This window comes from Periophthalmus magnuspinnatus, chromosome 5, assembly GCF_009829125.3.
Source record: "Periophthalmus magnuspinnatus isolate fPerMag1 chromosome 5, fPerMag1.2.pri, whole genome shotgun sequence".
NCBI classification, from domain to species: domain Eukaryota; kingdom Metazoa; phylum Chordata; class Actinopteri; order Gobiiformes; family Gobiidae; genus Periophthalmus; species Periophthalmus magnuspinnatus.
This window is the reverse complement of record NC_047130.1, coordinates 32052462-32073187: the sequence shown is the minus strand read 5'-3', so window position 1 is coordinate 32073187 and position 20726 is coordinate 32052462. Positions and strand designations below refer to the sequence as shown.

Genomic DNA, 20726 nt, shown 5'->3' with positions numbered 1-20726 from the left:
TATATTTGTACTGTAACTTTCCCACAAATATGGCATTGAAGGATGGGTTAAACACAGAGGATACATTTTCCTACAAGGAAAAGAGAACAACCTTATAACCAAGGCACCCAATTCATGCATTTGTTAGGACAAACTTCTGCTGAGTGGCAGGATAGCAAACCACTCTGCCAATAACTCACAATTTTTACGTAGTCCCTTTCTACTGATACTACAGAGGCACCGGCGAGGACCCTTACAAATCATTCTTAATAAATATATTAGATAATGAGATAAAAATAAAATTTATCATAGCAAATTCACTGTAAATTTATCACAGCACCTGTTGTGGCACACTAAACTTTTTTGGGGGTAGTAGAAATTTAGGAATCGGGGACCATCTTTGTAAATGAGAAACCCTGATTAACTGAGCAATACATTAATTTATTTGGGGACAAAGAAAAAACTGTTCTACTCGTGGGGCATTTTCTGTAAGACTTACAGCTTCCATCACAGTAAATAAACGTGATGAACTGTTAAGCGCAGACAAATGGGAAAAGGAAGACAGTGCAAAGCTCAGGCTAAAAGCTTCTTGCAGCAGTATGGCACGGCTGGCATTTAGGTCACGGCTCCGGCATCACTCTCTCTGACTCCTCGACTAATGCTTCTCCTCCCACTGTCTCTGAAGCTGGGACCACATTCAGGCGAATATTTAAAGTGATGCGCAGCATGGAAATAAGCAAGAGGATTTAGAGGAGGAGGGAGGAGAGACATGGTGTGGGCTTCCATTCTCTGGAAAGACAGTGATAATGAAAGGCAGAAGGACTCTCACTTTCAAAGCCATATATCATGGACTCTGGCTCGAACCTGCTCGGCACTGTTAGAAGCTTTTGGTAATACAAGTCAAGGCAAAGTCATGGGTGTTTATAGCCTTGTGTGGGGAAAAAATAGAGAAATCAGATTTTTGTGGTAATAAAAACAGTATCAATATCTAATACATGATGATTGGGTCTCGGTTTGCAAGACCTCATACACTCAAAATCAACTACTGCTTGTGTTTTATGTCAACTGTGTGCTAGCCCCTTTTTTTTTTATTTAAATAAATACTACTGTCAAAACAAACCTCATATACAGACACCAATTGTTTCTTTGGACAATTTTTCTTGTTTTGTCTGATTTTTCCTGTTGTTTTGTTTTTGTGTGTAGGTGGCTGAGTGGCAACACTCATGCCTCACAGCAAGAAGGTTTGGTTCGATTCCCGGGTCGCCCAGGCCTTTCTGTGTGGAGTTTTGCATGTTTCTCCCTGTGTCTGGATGGGTTTCCTCCAGGTACTCCGGTTTCTCCCATCAACCAAAACATGAACGCCCTTCGAGACAACTGTTGTTGTGATTTTGGGCGTTACAAAAATAAATGAATTGAATTGAATTGAATTCTTTCAAGTCATTAAACACTGTCTAACTTGTATTGTATTTAATAATGTAATATTGCCCAGACAGCTTGTAAAATGTAAGAATTCCTCATCAAAATGTTTTCTTCTAAATTAGAAGGTGCACTATGTAACTTGTCTTGGCAAGAGTCTGTCACCTGTTCTGTTGAGAGGTGACCCAGCTGATTGTATTTTTTAGCAATGAAAACACCCGTAATTGAATTGATGCCAGGTAGATATGTTTAAACATTCCAAGGAAAACAAGAACCTCTCCATGGTGCCAGATCATTTACTAGAATATATATATATATATATATATATATATAATATATATATATATATATATATATATATATATATATATATATATATATATATATATTTATTTATTTATTTACAGTGGAGGCACTGTGAAGTGAATGAGAATCCTTTAGTTCCACACATGGAGTGATTGGCACGCAGCATCACGGAGCACACAGCCAACAAAAGCCTGTGTGATGAGTGCCAATGTCCTGCTGCTCTTGATGTTTCAGACGGGCAGATGAGAGCAGACAACTGTGACAGGAGCGGAGAGGACTGACAGGTGCACGGCTCACATGTACGTCAGGAGCAAAGCAGGTCCCACAGCACGGGCACAGCCTGAGGGGGGCGCTGTTTAGCCAGAGGCCTGTGTCTGCCTGTGTCTGCCTGTCAGACCTTAGGCTGGTGCTTGTGTTACTTACTACATAAAGTCAGTCTGATTTCTCCTCTCTCCAGGGAACGCTACATCACTATTAACTGAGTCTTTACCCCTGCGACCTTTACACCAGGTAACCCACGACAACACAAACGAAGAAGGACAGCTCAAAGACAACAACACACATACAAACCAAATGCATATCGTCCAAAACCTGTCAGCACTTATTCACTGCTAAAAAAATAACAAGCATCAATGGAAGATCCAGAGTGTTTTCTCAAAATCAAAATCATTACTGTACAAAGTGTTTGATTAAGTAGTGGGGTGTATGTGAGAGAGCACTTTGCATAAGCTGGAGTGATACGTGAGTCTGTGTGTTTGAAAGAAAAAAAATGCAAGGTCCATGTAAAATTGGAAGAAGGTCAGCTGTTTGAATGCAGCCACACTGTGTCAAAGCCACACTATAGTACCAAAGAGATTCTACTGCACAAACTCAAATGAACCACTCACTCTTCAAAATGTCTTCACTGATGTGTGCTGTATGAGAGATGATGGAGGAACACTCAACGTGCTGAGCCAACACGGGAACACTTCTTTTACTGTTAAAAATAAAGCCATCTGTACTCCTGTGTAGCACTGTGTCAGTGAGGCGGGCTGATATGTACAGTATAGGGTCATGGTCAGGTGCAAATAGGGAGCAGCTCTGTTTGGCAGGTTGTGAAATGTCATCTTGTCTACAGTGAGAGGAAGCATGGTGACAGGGTCTTCATCACAACGTTTCACACTATAAGAAAAGTACTTGTGGAGACGTCCCAGTGCTGAGTCTGTCTGAATGATGAGTTTGTGCCTACACTTGTCCATTTCATGGATGTCTTGGTCTTCTCACAGAAACAGTTGGGAGTGCAGCTCAGCTCTGTCCCACTCCAAAGGCCAGACAACTGTTTCTCAGACAAGGACTGGGTACACTCTTGAACCTCAGCTTGTCCTTGACTCTTCTTTTTTGCCCTTTTAAAGGGTAGCATTCTATGCAGTTCACTACCATACAACCTTATAACTTCTATAAATTTAGTTCACTTTTTCTTTAAAAAATTTACAAATATCTGAACAAACCACAAAATTAAAATGTTCAACTTGAAATGAAAAGTGATGGAAGATTGCAAAATGGAGTTGCTGGTCTAGTTCCCATGTGAGGGCTCCAGGGCTGGTGGCCGTCGGACCAAGTGCCCAGAGCTGGTGTGAGGGTGGAGGGAGAATCCAGAGGAGGCGAGGGGTAGGGTATGAACGGGCATCTGATCGGCTCAACAGACACTGCCACAGAATCTAGGTCCACTGCCTCCTCCACAGCCCTGGTCCTGTGCTCCTGTCCTTTGCCCCCTATCCCTCCCAATGTCAGACCTCCACTGACTGGATCTGGTTCATCTGCGCCCGCATCATCTGCACACTGTTCAGGATCTTCTTCTGATGGCCTGCTAACGTCACTCCAATCCTCAAGATGTCACTGGGAACACAAACAGGATATCCATCAGCAACTGGATTTTTCTACAAATATAAAATAGACTGTATAATATATTTAAAGGAGCTATACCCATTTTTTCATGTAAAGTAAAATATGTATTTTTACTGCAAACCAGGAACATACACTGGTTTTCTGTTAGCATTAACATAAAAGCAAAACTCTGGTCTCTGACAATTGTGAAAGATGCATATAAACTCATTGCAGTGAATCATTAGGATGCTAGGAATGAAGGTGAGGAATACATTCTGTATTTCACATTTTTAAGTGCATAAAAATCATGTACCATGCATTCAGGTAGAGAAAAAGTACACCATAGCATTTGCAGAAGACATTATGATTTCATATGTAGCTATGATATGTATCTCCAGTTCAGGGACGCCAGCTCCACTTAGTATTTTTATGGACGAGACAATGAATAGTCTGTCATATGATCTTTACACATTACTGCAGTTTTCTTAAAGCCAGCTCTGTGTGGGTTAATCTTCAGCTCATGATGATACAGTTACGCTGAGACAGGAAGAGATTTTTATCACTTTCCTACAGGTGCCAGTCCTAATCTTTGACTCTCATGTTTTATCTGTTGCAGTGTGCTGGGCTCACCCCATATTTAATGTTTCCTCTGCAGTCGGTCTGGCACATGGCTCAGCCTAAAGGCCACAGCTATAGCTTTGAGTGATTAGGCCCAATATAAAAGTGCAATCTGTTAATCACACAGCACACACACGCCTGTGCCTCAGGAACATTCAGTGGGATTATAATGGGGTTTCTACTATTGATAGATCAAAGAAGCACACTTCAAACTGTTAATGATTTTAGAACATATTCTATGTAGTGTGTCTAAAGTCAAGCCTGTGTATTGTGTATACAGAATACTTTCAAATTTTAGGTTTATTTTCATAGTCTAAAATACGTGATCATGTACTTCAATGAATTCCTGTGATTTTAGGAAAGTAACTGTATAATGAATACCACAAAATAAAAGAGTAACTTTACCAGAATGCAGTTACTCATAATTAGCTGTCCAGCCCAAGTACACTGCAGGTGATTATAAAGCATAATCATTTTGAAGAGTGCACTTACTCCATGGTCATTTGAGAAACGACTTCAAAAGTGGAAAAGTCAGCATTTGCGAAGTTGTCTTTGTATTGTCCCATCTTGATTGCGTCCAGCCACTCGTCCACTGTACTAAAGCTGGAGAAGTCTGGGATACTCCGGTCCAGAAGGGGGAGGTGGACCCTGAAGAGGACATAAAATGATGAGTGACTATCTTCAAAACCAAAACACCTGAGAGTGATTTATGAATTATTTGATTTTAAAAAGCAGTCTCTATGCTCTTGAACATTTTCCGAACTAAAATCTCATAAAAAAGAATTTTCCAAATGAAGTGATAAGCTTCAGGGAGCATGTACTTTTACTTAGTGTCAGTGGAAAATGTGCGCCCTAGTCCTGCTCCTCACCACAAATGAAACTACAGCCTGTGGATATCAGTAAAATCCTTCTCCGAGAGGGAAAAAGGACATCCAAAAATGAAGGCACTAAAAATGTTTTGTTTTGAAAATTATAAAACTATTTCAGTTCTGGGTTTGCCTCAAGCACTTGTGGGAATGATTCAATTCATGAGACCAAACAGCATTAACATAACCACTTGGCGCCGACAGAAATGAGAGACAGTTAGGCAAAAGTCAACTGCCACAGCGGATATTATTTTAGATGTTATCCACTAACACTGACAAACTGATTTTAAAAAGAATGTCTGGTACTCAAAACCAAATGTAGTTTTTTTGTAGTAACATTTAAAGGTCTGGTGCAAAAAAGCAACCTACAATTTGTCCTCTATAATTTATTTTAAACCTAAATTTCTATTTATTTCTGCAGATTAAGTCCTATTTGTTTTTACTTGCTGTATAACAAAAATATTCCCCCTGTTGTCATGCCAATACTGTGTTATGGAAGAGCTCATCCAAAGATAAAACCCTCATTTAAATCATTCAGACAGTGTTATGACTAGCCCTGCTCCCACACGCCACACATACCCTGAGGAGAGGGGCGTCACGGCCTTCAGGGTGTTGGGATTACGGATCATCTTGTCCAGGTTGTTGACAATCTGGCTGAACTTGGGCCGGTTGTTGCGGTCCTTTTGCCAGCAGTCCAACATGAGCTGGTGCAACGCACTGGGACAATCCATGGGAGGAGGCAGTCGGTAGTCCTGCTCTATGGCATTGATGACCTGCAGGGGGAGACAGAGAGTTGTAACAGCAAGAACAAAACCTCAAACTACAGAAAAGATGCCACTTGTACTCAGTAATTTAATCTTCATCACAAACAAGGTGCATGCACACTTTTTGTAGCCTACATACTTAGGTAAATCTGTGTAATTCTTCAGTTAGTATTATGATTGCTCTTACACTTACTAAGTGAAGCTTGTTTTACATTTTAAAATCAAAGCATTTTTTTTACCACAGATATTACATATATCACAAAGATGCAAAACGACTTTATTTTATTGTCATAGATTTAACACATTTACCTTTTTTTAATAGGAGTAAATATGAGCGATGATTGTTTAAATAGGTTTCAGTCTCATATAACCTCAAGTGGTATAAGATGAAGGAATAAATATTGAAAATAGTTCATGTCTAGGTTATGTTAGAGGTTATTACAACGTTGACATCATTTCTCAATGTCTGGGGCTACAATGAACAGTTAGAAGCATTAATATCTGTTAAAGCTCAATGGAACCATTACACTTAACATAAATCATTACATTAGTTCAGCATATGAAGACCTGTTAGGACCTTATTGGAATAAAACCATATATCACGTTCCAACAACTTCTCATTTCCACTTGTACTTCATCATATTGTCTCTGGCCCACACCACAGCCTCTGACAGTGGTTCACTTTGAGCCTTACAGTGCTGTGGTCAGGGGGGCAGGCAAAAGGTGGTAACAGTGAAGAGAGACGAAAACTCCAGAGGATGCTTCTGCTGAGGACCCACAATCCCTCGTTCATTTGTCGATCATTAAAGGGGCTCCATTCAGGTCCTGCTTAATCTCATTCACTAGACCTCCAAAAGTGCACCCCAATGGAGCAGAAACACAGTCTGGAGCTGCTAATAAGATAACTGTGGAGGTCCATGGTCCCTCTTAGCACATTAGTGTTCTCACTTTCAATTTGAAACTATTTTCATTATCTCTTCGCCATAATTTGCTCTCCACCACTGCCCAGGGGGATGAGGAAATGGAAGCTCGAGTCAAGAGCAGAAAATGCCCACAGAGCTCTGCTGTGCATTTTAAATGATCTGATTATGTCTCTGTGGTGTGTGGGAATTTTCATTCAAACATGATGAGTGAAAGCTACTGTTTAGCCAAGGGAAACCAGATACAGTGACAAAATGTGTCTCTAAGCAATTGTGGCTCTAATGAAATGCAGATAGCAAAAGAAATTGATTTTTTCATTGTGCAGTTCAATAGCTTCTTCAAGAATGACTGTGATAAGATATTACAAGAATAACCAGCATTATTACAGGGAGCTGTTATTCTCAACTGGCGTAATTTTGAGAACCAATTTTTATTTTGAGTTTTCTTTCAAATATAACAATTGACCTTGTTTCACTAAGTCACTTGAATTTAACATAATTAGTGCATAGTTCTTTGGTCGATGTATTCAATGTACTGGTATATTTGATTGTCAATATGAAAACACAAGGATATGATTATTGAATGCAAACTATATTTCATTTATTTTTAGTGTGCACCCACTTTTCACGTCCCACCCATCAGTTGTGAACCTCTCTCAGGCAGTATACATACGTCCTGGTTGGTCATGTCCCAGTATGGCCTCTCTCCGTAGGACATGACTTCCCACATCACAATCCCGTAGCTCCACACATCGCTGGCCGAGGTGAACTTCCTGTACTGGATGGCTTCAGGGGCGGTCCATCGGATAGGAATCTTCCCTCCCTGTGAACACAAAGGCCACAACCTCAGCAAGCGAAACCTAACCGTCACAGTGTCCTGGCTCTGCAGAGAGACACCGTTCACTGGGACAATGCAGGTGGTAATTCAAACTGGGCATGGATATAACCAAGCCTGTGGGAGTGGAGCAGAGAACATGAAATACAGGAGAGGCAGGAAGGTGAGGGGAGAGGTGGGTTGAGGAGAGGTGAAGAGGTGACAGTGCCCTGAGAGGGCCACTCATGTCAGGAGCACTATTCTGACCTAGACTTAAATAACACCAAATGGAAGAAAAGATGAGCTGTGCGGGGTCTGACTCTGGTACACAATACTTCAAGACAATACTTCAGAATGTAAAATGAGTATGAGTACATGCTGTCAAAAACACACATTTCCAACCAAAAAAAAAAGTAAGAATACTCTGAAAACTGTAACTTTATATTATAGCAGGTGTGTTTCTCCAATTTTTTCCATTGAAAGTATTCCATGAACAGTATTCATTTCCATTATTTTAACATAGCTAAAAAGTACAACTTATTTATGGTTTCCGGAGGCACATCTTTGTCACTTCATACAACAATGACTTATACAAAAGCTTTGGTAAGTGTCCCCAAGCCATAGTCTAGCCTACTTTTGTACAATGCTGTTTATGGTTGAAAAAAAAACAACACATTTCTTACCAGAGCACTGGTGTAGGTTGGATCTGAGGTGTCGTCCTCCAGAAAACGCGAGAGCCCAAAGTCTGACACTTTGCACACCAGGTTACTGTTGACCAGGATGTTACGAGCGGCTAAGTCTCTGTGCACATAGTTCATATCAGCCAGGTACTTCATCCCTGATGCTATCCCACGCAGCATCCCCACCAGCTGAATCACAGTGAACTGGCCATCATTTTGCTACAAATACAATAAACAGCATTTGTCAATTTATAAGGTACAAGTTACTCCATGCTTGTTTGTGTGTATGTTAGATAAGATTAAACAATATGCTCTGTGCCAGCCTGAGGAAAAATGCAGTACATAAGGATATTAGGGACTTTAAAACAAAGCACAGCATCTGTCTCTGTACCTTAATTTATTTATTTATCGTATGCATCGTAGCTGTCTTTCTTTCTTGAACAATGATTAAAATATAAGACATTCCTTATAAGGTCGTAGGTTGTCCAAAGAATGATACCCAGATAGTAACAGATACCAAAACTAGTCTAAATAAGATGCTCATACTGAAAAACAACACATGAATAGGGCAAAATGTAACCTTTCCTGAATAGTATTAGAACAATCTTTATCAGAACTTTTGAGCACATGGAAAGATAAAATAAACTATTTATTTTGTGCTAAAAAATTACATTCTATTGTCAAAAAGGTGGGTGTTTGTAATTTGAATTGTGGTATCGAGCATCAAGCCTTTTTCTTTGTATCGAAATTGAATTTTCATTTCAACATTGTAACAATACCAAAAAGGTAGCACCAACTTTATGACCAACATTCCGGCTTGAGCTTGGCAGGGCTGGGCTGAGTCGGGTCTGGCTAACGGTCTACAGCTGTTCCCCTCCACACTTTTGGAAAGGGCTTTACCCCCATGCACTGGGAGTGTCTGGACCTCCACCACAGCTGTGCTTCCAACAGAGCACACCTGCAGTCCCCCCACCACCCACCACGACACGGGGGCAGAGAGGGGGGCAGAGAGGGGGACAGGGAGGGGGGCATGGGGCGAAGGGCGTGGACAGAGAGGCCAGATCCAGGGTACTGCCATATTACGAGCCTGCGTGACCGCCCCAGTAGCCCAGTTCTCTTTCAAACAGTTAGCTGCTCATTAGTTGACTGAAAGCTTCTCCTCACGTCAAGCTGCTCATAGTCTTCCAATGCAATTAAACTGGATGCATAATTCATGAACTTTTTCTCACAAATTCAAATTGCCACATAATCTGAGGCCTGTGTTTGGGTATATTTTAATTGGAAGGACTATGGCAAAGTCTGCTGGGTGGGTCCAGCTGGAAGGAATCCACCATTTTCTGCAATAGATTAGAATATGAGGAAGAAGTTATTTTCTCCCATTGTTGAATATAACATCGACAACAGAATTTACTCCTATCGTCACTTAATAAAATAGCTCTATATAGTATGAAATTGGTGCAATGGAACAAGACGTGATAATGTGATAATGCAAAATCTCACACTGTTAACGGAGGTTGTGTTTCAAGGTGAAGTCTATTCACACATTATAAAAAGTAATTCACATTGCAATTTCAATAAGCAGTACAGCTTTCCAGAGGTGTTGACAGTTCTCACTATATGAAGATTGGGCTTGGCTAATAAATAGGCCTGAGAAATACAGTTAGTTACTGCTTCATACAGATCTAGGAGCAAATAAACAAAAGATTGCGGAACACATTGTAATTTGTAGATGTTGCAAAGCAAAAAGGACATTTTAGTATGATGAAGTCCCCTGAGACATACATATAGAGCAATATAAATAATCTCTTGTTAGATTGGGGCAAAGCATATGATTAAATGGCTAGTGTGCGGACATTTGCATATCAATGTATCACAACCTTTACAAAAGTTGATATGGCAACCGAAAGAAGTAAAAGAAATTGTGTGAAGCCTCCCTCCAGGTAAATACTGTCTTTACTTGAATGGCACAGAGGATCTCAAAGCGAGCTGGATAATAATGCTGTCTGCGGTGAGGCATAAAAAGAGACTATTTCTGTGCTTTCTTTACAGTTGCTCGGGATCCCATTGGAGTCTCATCGATCTCGCCCATGCATCTCTCCTGCCCTCCTCCCCATCTGCCTCTTCTCCCTCTCCTACCCTCTCATCCTCCCTCTCCCCTTCTCTACCTCTTCCACCCCCTCCATCTCACCCCTCTCCCCCTGATCCTCCATCTCTTCCCCCTGCAGGTTCAGAGCAGGAGTAGCAAGAGAAACAATCTACAGCAGACAGCTCAGCTCAGGCAACAGCAGACATTTTTAACCACCACCCACCACCATCACCTCCAAGAAGAAGACACAGACCGAGCTGAGGCTTTGACACTGTCTGCAGAGAGCGAGTGTTGTTGAGAACTGTCAGTGTGAGACCCTCCACAACTTACTTCCCTGCTGTTTTCATTACAATGTACTGTCAAATGTGTTTAGAAAACATTTACATATCCCAAAGCACTACGCCACGGGACCAGCGGCTAAAAAGTGTTGATTATTTGAATTTATGATGTTAGAAGTAGAATACAAATACAGATTTTTCTCCAGAACTCTGCTGACAAGGCAAAGAAGTCATCTTCCTGGAGATGCTTCACAAAGAGTTGTGCAGGAAGTTAAGGTATAGGCTGTGAATATAAATATGTTATATAACCTCAGTTGTTCACACTTGGTTACATTGAAAAGACGTTACCTACACTTCAGTTACTTGTGGGAGGATTGGATCAATACAAAAAGATTGTTATTTCAATACAGACCAGGTATTGATTCTCAGGAAAAGTATTGATTCTCAGTTTGAAATATTGATACTTTAGATTTCTCAAAAGTGTACAGTCAGTAAAAATGTTCATTATATATTTATGTTTTTTGTCTGTACCCATTTAACTGTTAGATCAGTTGGAGCAGGGGTGGAGCAAAAATGAGATAATACTTTTTTTTTTTTTTTTAATAGTGGAGAGCATCAATGCTTTTTATTAATACAAAGTTCATTGTATTGGGTTGACATTGTGATACTTACTATAGTACTACTTGGTATCAGATCACCCATCACTATCCAGTATTGTTTATAATACCTTCCCTTAGATTTTTAATTACTCTTTCGCCTGAAAAAGTTCATAAAACTAAAACAAAAGCCATATCACTCAAATTTCCTATTAAACATGTACAGATTCTAAGCATTTGCCTTGTAGACACATCGCAAAAAAACTATGAGACATCCAAGTTCATTGCTAACTACATTATGAAAACACTGGACATGTCACTTGAAACCTTGTAAAGTGTTTAAATCATGTGTCATAACTGTGCATGGACTGATCGGGGTAATATCTTTATCTGGCCTAGTTTTTCATAATACAAACGCTGTGAAGTTGTAAGAGTGGCATATTTCTCATCAGCGCAAAAGAAGAAAAACAAGTGTGATATCCTTTTGTGAAAAGGCAATTTATCACTGCATGAGGAAGTCAGTGATTACAGTGTATGTCTAAAGAATGATTCAACTTGTCTCTCTGTATTACTAATGTACTCACGCACTCAACGCAAATATGGACTTTAATTAAGTATTATTTACCATATTTTCCAGACTATAAGTCACACTTTTTTCATAGTTTGTCCGGGGGTGCGACTTATACTCAGATGCGTCTTATATGTGAAATTATTAAAATATATAATTTCACATCTTCATTATTGTCACACTGACAACTGAGCGAGGGCACTCTAGGCTCGTGTACCTGTATGGCAGCCATCTACTTCCAGAGCGGTACTTCATCTACTTCCGGAGAAGGCAGAAGTTCAGAAGTGACAACCAGGAGGAAGAATTCAATGCATTTAGTGATTTGGAGTGAGATCGAGAGTAAACTTGTTAGCTTGTTTTTTTATGCTTTAGTTATCTTATTAACTGTCAATATCTTACCTTAACATACCATACGCGTATTCAGTTTGCTTCATGTACGTGTTTATGTATGCGTTAGGTAATGGTTGATTGTACAGAGATTATGTCATATTTGATGTGGTTGCTAGATCTACGGTGTGAACTGTGATGAAAAAGTAAGACCACAGTAAACATCAGTGAAAAGAACTCTCGTGTCACTCGTGTCTGTGGACAAGGCGCATATGTTGCGTTAGTGTAGCGTATCTGATTAACTGTTAATAACTTACGTAAACCAGACAGTTTGTTATCTATGTGTTACGTTAGCGTGCTGTACTGCTATTCAGCCTGCTTTCTCTATTTTACTGTTATTACTATAACTTGTCTTTAACGATAAAATGTCTGTTCTTGGTCCCAAAAACGCGACTTATAGTTCACTTGTTATGCATTTTTTTATTGGTTATATACTCCTTATACTCCGGAAAATATGGTAATTACATTACCTTAATTAACAAAATAAGGTACTATGATGTAGTCCTTTAGAAAACCCTAGTCTCCTTGCCATTTCTATATCATTCTCATATTGTTTACGCTCTTGACCTTAAACCGCACTTTCTTTGAGGTGTCACTTCCAGTTAAGTGGGAATCAATAGAGAACTATGAACATAAAGTAGGTTGATTTGTGTCAAATGTTCAATGTTTATGTGCAACAAGTCAACACTTCACCGATTCTCTAGGAGGCTTTAAAACAGCTTTGTAGTCCATGTAGAACTTATTTGCTATTAAGTTCGGCCGCCCAATGCAAAATAATACAACCTGAATCACAATGTCAGCATCCAGAGCAACTTCTGGAAGGAAAGGTTTTTAATGTCTTTCTTATTCTGTAAAGCACTTTGAATTACTTTGTGTACGAATTGTGCTATATACTTAATAAACTTGCTCAAACCTGCTCAAATGAGTACTAGGTTCTTGTTTTAGTATTACTTAGTATCTGGGTTTCAACTTTTGGACAACAAAAACAAATAAAGGGAAATTTAGAGTAAATACACATTTCCATCTTTACAGCATAGTAACTAATCATTCTACCTCTTTGCTCTCTACCACACCATATATTTCCAACACTACATTATACTATATTAATATCAATACTTACTCTAAGGAAGGAGTCGAGTGATCCATTTTCCATAAACTCTGTAACGATCATGACGGGGCTGCTCTTGGTGACCACTCCCTCCAGGCGAATTACATTGGGATGATCAAACTGCCCCATGATACTGGCCTCACTCAGGAAGTCCCGCCTCTGCTTTTCCGTGTATCCCGATTTGAGCGTTTTAATGGCTACAAACAGTTCTCGTTTACCGGGCAGCTTCAGGTTGCCACTGCACACTTCCCCAAACTCCCCTGTAAAAATTCACATATAACATAAAAGCATGATTCATAGATGCAACTAAATATCTCAGAGCCATCCATTTATATTTATGAATCAAATAACTCAAAATGTGACCGTGGTGTGCTGCATTTTAGATATGTTTCATTTGGCTGTTTTTTCCATTACCTGCACCGATGACCTGCTCAATCTTCACACAGGATATATCAATCTCCTTGGCAAACTCGCGCACAGCCTCGTTGGGGTCCTCATATGTGAACGGATCAATATAAATCTTCATTCCTGGAGACACTTGGAAAAAAGCGGAGACCAGCTCTAATATTTGATTCTCGTGGCCCAGCGTTCACACCCCCACAGGCGCAACAGTTAAATCTATTCATGCACATTCACAAATCAATTCACTCTGCGTCAACACGTGATTATGTGTTTTCTTGCGTGACATAAAAGACCAGGGCTTATGGTGTAGTTACAAATCGTGACTTGTGGCCTATAGGGCTACAGCAATGGAGCAGTGCAGCATGGGAACTGGAGCCCTTGCAGCTGTGATAAGCCAGGTTAAAAGATATATCACCTTGTGCGACTCATACGGCCATTAACACTAGAGCAAGAAACGCGGGGTCTGTATCTGGATCGTACAGCTCGAGTCCAAGAAATAAATTGGCCCCTCTAAGCCTCGATGCCAGGTAAATTGGCTTAAGGTGGCCTTTAAGTGTTGGGGGACTTAAGTGTCCTGAGTTTTAAATCCGATTATTTGCCTCACCTTCACATCAGACCCAAGGCTATTAAAATGGATACTGTCCCTGTGCCCAGGCAGCGCTACACTCACTGGAGCAGTGCCTGAGAGCTGGCACATTACTGAGAGGTGCAGAGACGAGCAGATGGAGAGGATCTTGCTGGTAAAGCCTCCATTACAAAAAACCAACACTCTATCCCCAAATTGAAGCGCTGTTCACCAGACCACCATTCGCCGATGGCAAAGACCACAGAGAGTAAAAGCAGACACCTGAACTGTAACTGGCACGGTTTTATAACTAGAGCACAGTGTGATCCGATCATACTGAGAGAGCTACTGGCCTCAGGGAAGCAGCACATCATAGAAGGATAGAATGGTGGGAGAAGTAATTATACAATTATAAACAAATTAGTATGAGATCATAAATGTTTTCCTTCACATTGGGCTGGTGAGAGGCAGATTAACATAATATCATGGGCACAGCGAGGGAACAAATCAGCCACAGTGCTCCTCAGGCTCCGTTTTGAATTATTGTAATTTAAACTGTTCGCTACAGTGGTACGAATCCATTCAAAAATTCCATTCACGCACTAGGTTTTTCATGATATTCAACAATGGGAAATGACTCACGTGGCATTAGCATGGTAATAGTGTTAATGTGAGCGCTGAGTGACCCATTTCTGCAACAATGGGTTTAGTTAAGTATGAAACATGATGTGGTGAGCTCTCTTTACCACAGGTATTTGATATGGTAAAATTGAACTAAGAAAGGATGAAGTCAAACAACAGGCAGGAGTATTTGAAAGTGGGGGATGCTGGGCCATAGCCAAGGACACCGCCATGAAAGGTGGTCACCATGGAGACAGGTGTGATCGCTATGGAGATGGCAATGTGAGGCGGTCGTCATGGTTACAGGTGTGCATGGAGTTGAATGGGAAGAGGGAGGTAGAGGTAAACAGAGCAGCAGTGGTAATGGAGTTTACTCACTGTGGCCGCTGGTATAGTGCTGCAGCTTGTCCGTGTATTCAGAATCAGCCCTGTCGAAGCCACGCCTCCTGGGGGAAGACAAAGAACTCTAGCTCTGGTACAAAAAGGGGCCTGGGACACTGCTCAAACACAACCAACTACCTCATAACCCACCCGGAATGTTGTTTACATTGGTTTATTAAGTAAACCTGCATGTAATGACCCAAAAGTCCAGTCCCAAGTTGTCACCAGAACATTCTTTTCCACACATAATAGTTTATGTAATTAAAGCAAGTTTTATAGATGGTTCTTTATGTTTGGTCCTTCTTCATCTGATGGCAGTGCAGTGTATTGATTTAATTACATTATTGTACATTTCATTTTCCTTGAGTTCAGTTCCAAAAGCTGAGTCACAACAGTTTTAGTAAGCTATATAGGTCTATAATATATATTTATATTTACAACCCATGCATAGTGTGGGATTTATGAAGCTCTAAACAGACATAAGTATCCTCTGTGCCCAGTAAAAGTGTAAATGATAATAAAATGATGTAACCAAAATGTTAATACTACACATTTTAATTAAAAGACTGACTCACCGATTGCAGACAATGATAATCACCACCAGAGCGATCAGGAAGACCAGTCCAGCAGCTGCCGACCCGATGATGAGAGGTAACTTCTCCTGGATGCTGGTGTTGTATTCCTCTGAACACAGACACAAACACATACCACATAAAGAGCAGGCAAACAGCATCGACACACACACTGACAGTTCAAACATATGGGTGAGCATCTGAGCCGCTGCATATGGACAGAGCAGTGGGTGAGAGACAGACATACGGCCTTGTGAATCTATGAGCGAGCTGGCATCTTGACTGGCTGCACCGTGCCTGTTCTCCAGCGAGGGCTAAATGTGCTCAGATGCTCAGGATATTATGGACAAATCATCTGGCAGAAAGTGTGAAACGAGGACAGAACCAGTCTCATCTGACAGCAGCCAAGAATCCAACAACTATACGAGCTAAGGCAGACTCGACAAATTACATGATTTTATGGTTTAGAAGGGCATAAACACAAAAGAAAAACTAAAATATGCTTGATTTAGCATTTGTCTTTTCACACATTGGCATTAAAGTTTGGGATCTGTTATAAGCATTTGCCAACTGACCTGAAGCTCCAATTGCATTTTCTGAATGCACCCTGTCAATGGGCCTCATTCACGAATGTTTTCTTAAAAAATGCTTGTAACTTCCAGTTTAAGAAGATGCTGAGAGAACTCGTCAGATTCACAACATGTTTTTAAGCTGCCAAATTTCCTCTTAAATAACAGCTGTGCCTGATTCACCAAAATCCAGCGACAAACACCACAACACTCATTTACATTTCATTTGCATGAAAAAGAATATGTATTTAGTAAGTAGTAAAACCCTCTAAATGTATATATATATATGGCCAATATGGGCTTGGCATTATGACATGTGAAAGTGCGAGGGACAGAGTGAAAGAGGAAGTCAGGTAGAGCACATCTACCAATTACCACTGTTTTACAGCTTCAGCGGGAGGGCTGTAACAGTGGCCCATATGGAGTGCACTGGGGCTGGGACAGGCTGAGGCTTTCACTGCAGCCTGCATAAAATCTGTTAGATCAAACAGACTACATGCTCTATAAAACTCCTCATATATTGGATTGGTTCTTGGTTCTAATATTTTTATGATAAAAAAATAAATATATAATTTACAATCATGTAGGACACATGTGTCAAACTCAAGGCCCGGGGGCCAACTGTGGCCAGCCACTTTGTTTTATGTGGACCATGAGAAGGTAAATTAAAAGGCATGACTGTCATTTTAAAATAAGTCTATGCTGCTTTAATGTGTGTATTGCGCATAAACTAATGAGGTTTTTCCAACAAATGAAATATTTGCAAATAAAGATGCCAAAATGTTCAGGAAAAGAGGAAAATTGTAGGCATGGAAGGCAGTTTCAAGAAAGGTGTGAAGGTGAATATAAGCTTGTACTTCAAAAAAAAAAAAAAACCTGTATGTTTTTTGTGTTACGAGGCGTTGTCAGTTGTCAAAGAGTATAATCTACAGAGCTAAGTATGAAAAGTTAGCCTTTAAGAAAAACAACAAATTGTTAAAGAATTAAAAGGCTGTAATCACAGCAGAATATGTTCACAAAAGCAACAACCAAAAAACATGCGTCAGTGAACCTAGCTCTATTGTGGCTGAGTCTTTTTCAGAGGGTGTGTTTTTGAAGCAGAGCTGAAGGTCTGTGAGCAGGTGTGCCCCGATACACATTTTTAAAAATGTCAGTTTATCAGGAGATTCCAGTTACACAGACATGTAATATTTGCAACTTGAAAAAGTAATAAATACAGAACCAGTTATTTAACAAGTTAAAAGTAGTTACATTTATTTTACATGACATAAGTGCCTCACTGTAACATCTGGCCCTTGATGGCAACCATTTTGCTGATGTGGCCCTCAGTGAAAATGAGTTTGACACCCCTGATGTAGGAAATAGAATTTTTGTAATAATATTCTAAAATAGAACAGTAGTTTGTTCTTACGAGTGCTCCTGACTGTTCATAGGATTTGTTCTTCCAGAAGAACATTTTCAATTAAGAGAACATTTTGTGAATACCAAAAATCTTCATAAGAAAGCTTCATGAATGAGGCCCAAGGCCAAGACACTTCACCCTTATTACTTCACCCCCTTTTCCTATTTACTGTATGTGGTAAATGAGCAATTGATCCATCAGTTTGCCCCAGGGCAGCTGTGGCTTTTGTAGTTTAACATCACATGAGTGGATAAAATGAATGAATACAAAACAAATACAAACATAACTAATCTATTTTTATTATCTGTGTCGATATTAAACCTGGAAACTTCTCATTTTCAATGGAGTACGATTAAAATGAAACATACTGAAAATACTTTTTTTCCCCCCCTAATAATAGTAATAATTTAAACATATTAGGCCCTTTACACCAACTTAATATTGATTACATGCATGACTTGAACATATCTGGAAAGCGTGTGGCAGCAGTATCAAAGCTGTTTGTTGAGTTGTGGTATAATAATGGCCCCGGGCAGTGTAGTCTAAGGAAAAGAGATGTTTACATCAGAATATCCAGTCCTTGGCTCCAGCACTGAGCTACATGACTAATGATTACTCGTCTTCAAAACTCTGTCACAGTACAATCAAAGGATTATTTATAAAGGCCAGAGTTAGTAAATGGTGACAAAATGATATATTTTAAACATATTAATGTTTGTATGGCATTAAAGACTGCTTCAGCTGTGACAAGTTCAATGGTTCAAAAAATGATGACGCACAAGAGAACACTGGGATGTGTGGTCGGATGAGTAGTGAGGTACATCGAACAGGTTACTAGCGCTCAGATTCCTGAAGAGGTCAACACTGTTTTGAATAGAATATACAGCCCCCACATGTACAGTGCATCATAGTAAGTTGCATATGGGGTTTGACAGGTGGCCATGACATAATTAGATTGGCTCAACACAGAGGTGGAAGGCAGCTAGGAATTGTATGGTACAATTAGATTGGACAGTGTGACCTACTTTATACCACTGCTGTCAGTTTATAGTAATATCTATGCAATTATGGGACCTATTCACATAATAAAACATTTAACATCTCCACTGTGTGGATATATATATATATATATATATATATATATATATATATATATATATATATATATATATATATATATATATATATATATATATATATATATATATATATATATATATATATATATATATATATATATATATATATTTATTTATTTATTTATTTATTTATTTATTTATTTTCTGCATAGCCACAAATGGTAGCAATATTTAATCACACCAGCTGAGGCTTAAAAGACTTAGAAGATTAAGATTAAAATACCAAGTTTATGGACCCGAACAAAATATATATTCCGCTCTCCACCTAAGATATTTGCATCATCAAATTCTACAACATGAATGCAACCAACAGATAACATGTTTTAGGATGTTTTATGTGCATGAGTCAAAGACTCAAGCAATCAATACACAACTATATCCATCTAATTAATTTACCATATTCCTTTAAAGTATAGATTTGATTCTAACATAAGTATGCTGTGTCATTATGTGTCTCCAGATTTGCAGCTGTTAGGGCCCATATTGCCGTGTGCGTGTGAGGTGATAACAGCTCTGCGTGCTCAAGGGCACATTGTCAGGATTCTCACCCTCAGTCATGGTCTGGAAGTAGAGCTTGCCACTGTAGCGTCCAAACCCGGCCACAGTGCGAGCTCGGACCTGGAAGACGTATATGCTCCCTGGCTTGAGACTGCGGATGACCACCGTGTTGGTCGGGCTCCTGATTGTGGTGGCGTTGTACTCTGATTGGTCCTATAAACAAAAGGAAAACAATGTGTTACATGGAAGTACATTAATAATTATAGTGCAGCTGCAGAGACTAATAATTATGGCTAGCACTCTGTCCACAAGTTATGCTAAAATATGCAGCACGATTGAGGAAAGCAAACAAAGAAGAAGTAGTGGCGTTTCATGAAGAATTCACTATAAAGGTTTTCAAGGTTATTTGAAAAGGTTGAGGTATGCTAATGTAATATTATGAAAGATATAATTATGCCAATGAACTCTAAAACCAACAAGAAAAAAAAAAATAGTGGCAACAGAGTTAGCCATTTTTGGGCAATTGATGGTCAAACTAAGTTCAAATATACTACAGTGTAAAAAAAAAAAGAAAAAAACTTTCACTATTAATTAGTTTTTGAATAATTGTTGATAATCTTGTATTGAAATCAATCTATAATACATGTAATTATCATAGTCTACTTTTGAAGTTTTATATCGTACATTCACTGAAGGTGTGTTCACAGTTGTACATATACAACAACAAAAGACTAGACCTGGGCTTAAGATGAAACTAAACCTGGACTAGACCAGGACCAGACCAGGACCAAACCAGGACCAGAACAGGACCAGAACAGGACCAAACCAAAGTCTGCATCAGGACTAAATTGTGCTCAAACAAGGACCAAATAAATTCAGGCGTGAACACACCTTTACAGTTCCTATTGTTCATTCCTGTTCCAAAAATAACATTCACAACAGAAGTCATTTGCATATTTTAAGCACAAAACAATTCATATTTGATAATCCAAAAGGTTTTGGTGACAGTTTTGGGTCAGGACATGTTTCTAAGCCGTAACATCACATGATCAGAGGCATATTTAGTCCTCCTCTCCCTTCTCTTCCTTCTCTTCCTCCTGACAGTGACATGTGGGAGAGAGCAGACAGAGCCCCAGACGCTGTGTGCACACTTCAGAGGCACAGCAGGCTCAGGACAACTGTTTTGACAGCTCACTCCAGCAGCGTCACAAAGAGGGGAATTATAGTCAAGAGTGGATGGCTCAGCATGTGGAAGAAGAGCCTAACAATGACTGTATAAAAGTGCTAGCCCCGACCTTGAATAAAACCAACAAGGGTATCTCTGGCAT

At 39.7% G+C, this 20726-nt stretch overlaps 1 protein-coding gene across 2 annotated transcripts in view; it reads right to left on the bottom strand.

Moving 5' to 3' along the window:
- Nucleotides 1–1800: 1800 nt before the first annotated feature.
- The window catches only part of ephb2b (eph receptor B2b), a 119442-nt gene continuing 100516 nt past the window's right edge, over nt 1801–20726 (bottom strand). The window contains exons 7-16 of one of the 2 annotated variants that reach the window (XM_033966252.2): nt 19449–19611; nt 15794–15902; nt 15216–15283; nt 13664–13786; nt 13262–13509; nt 8230–8445; nt 7406–7555; nt 5628–5821; nt 4675–4830; nt 1801–3576 (exon numbers count right to left, since the gene is read on the bottom strand). In XM_033966252.2, coding sequence (XP_033822143.1) covers nt 3468–3576; nt 4675–4830; nt 5628–5821; nt 7406–7555; nt 8230–8445; nt 13262–13509; nt 13664–13786; nt 15216–15283; nt 15794–15902; nt 19449–19611 — 1536 coding nt within the window. In that variant the 3' untranslated portion in view covers nt 1801–3467. The remainder of the gene's footprint in view (nt 3577–4674; nt 4831–5627; nt 5822–7405; nt 7556–8229; nt 8446–13261; nt 13510–13663; nt 13787–15215; nt 15284–15793; nt 15903–19448; nt 19612–20726) is intronic. The other variant, XM_033966253.2, reaches the window with a different exon arrangement.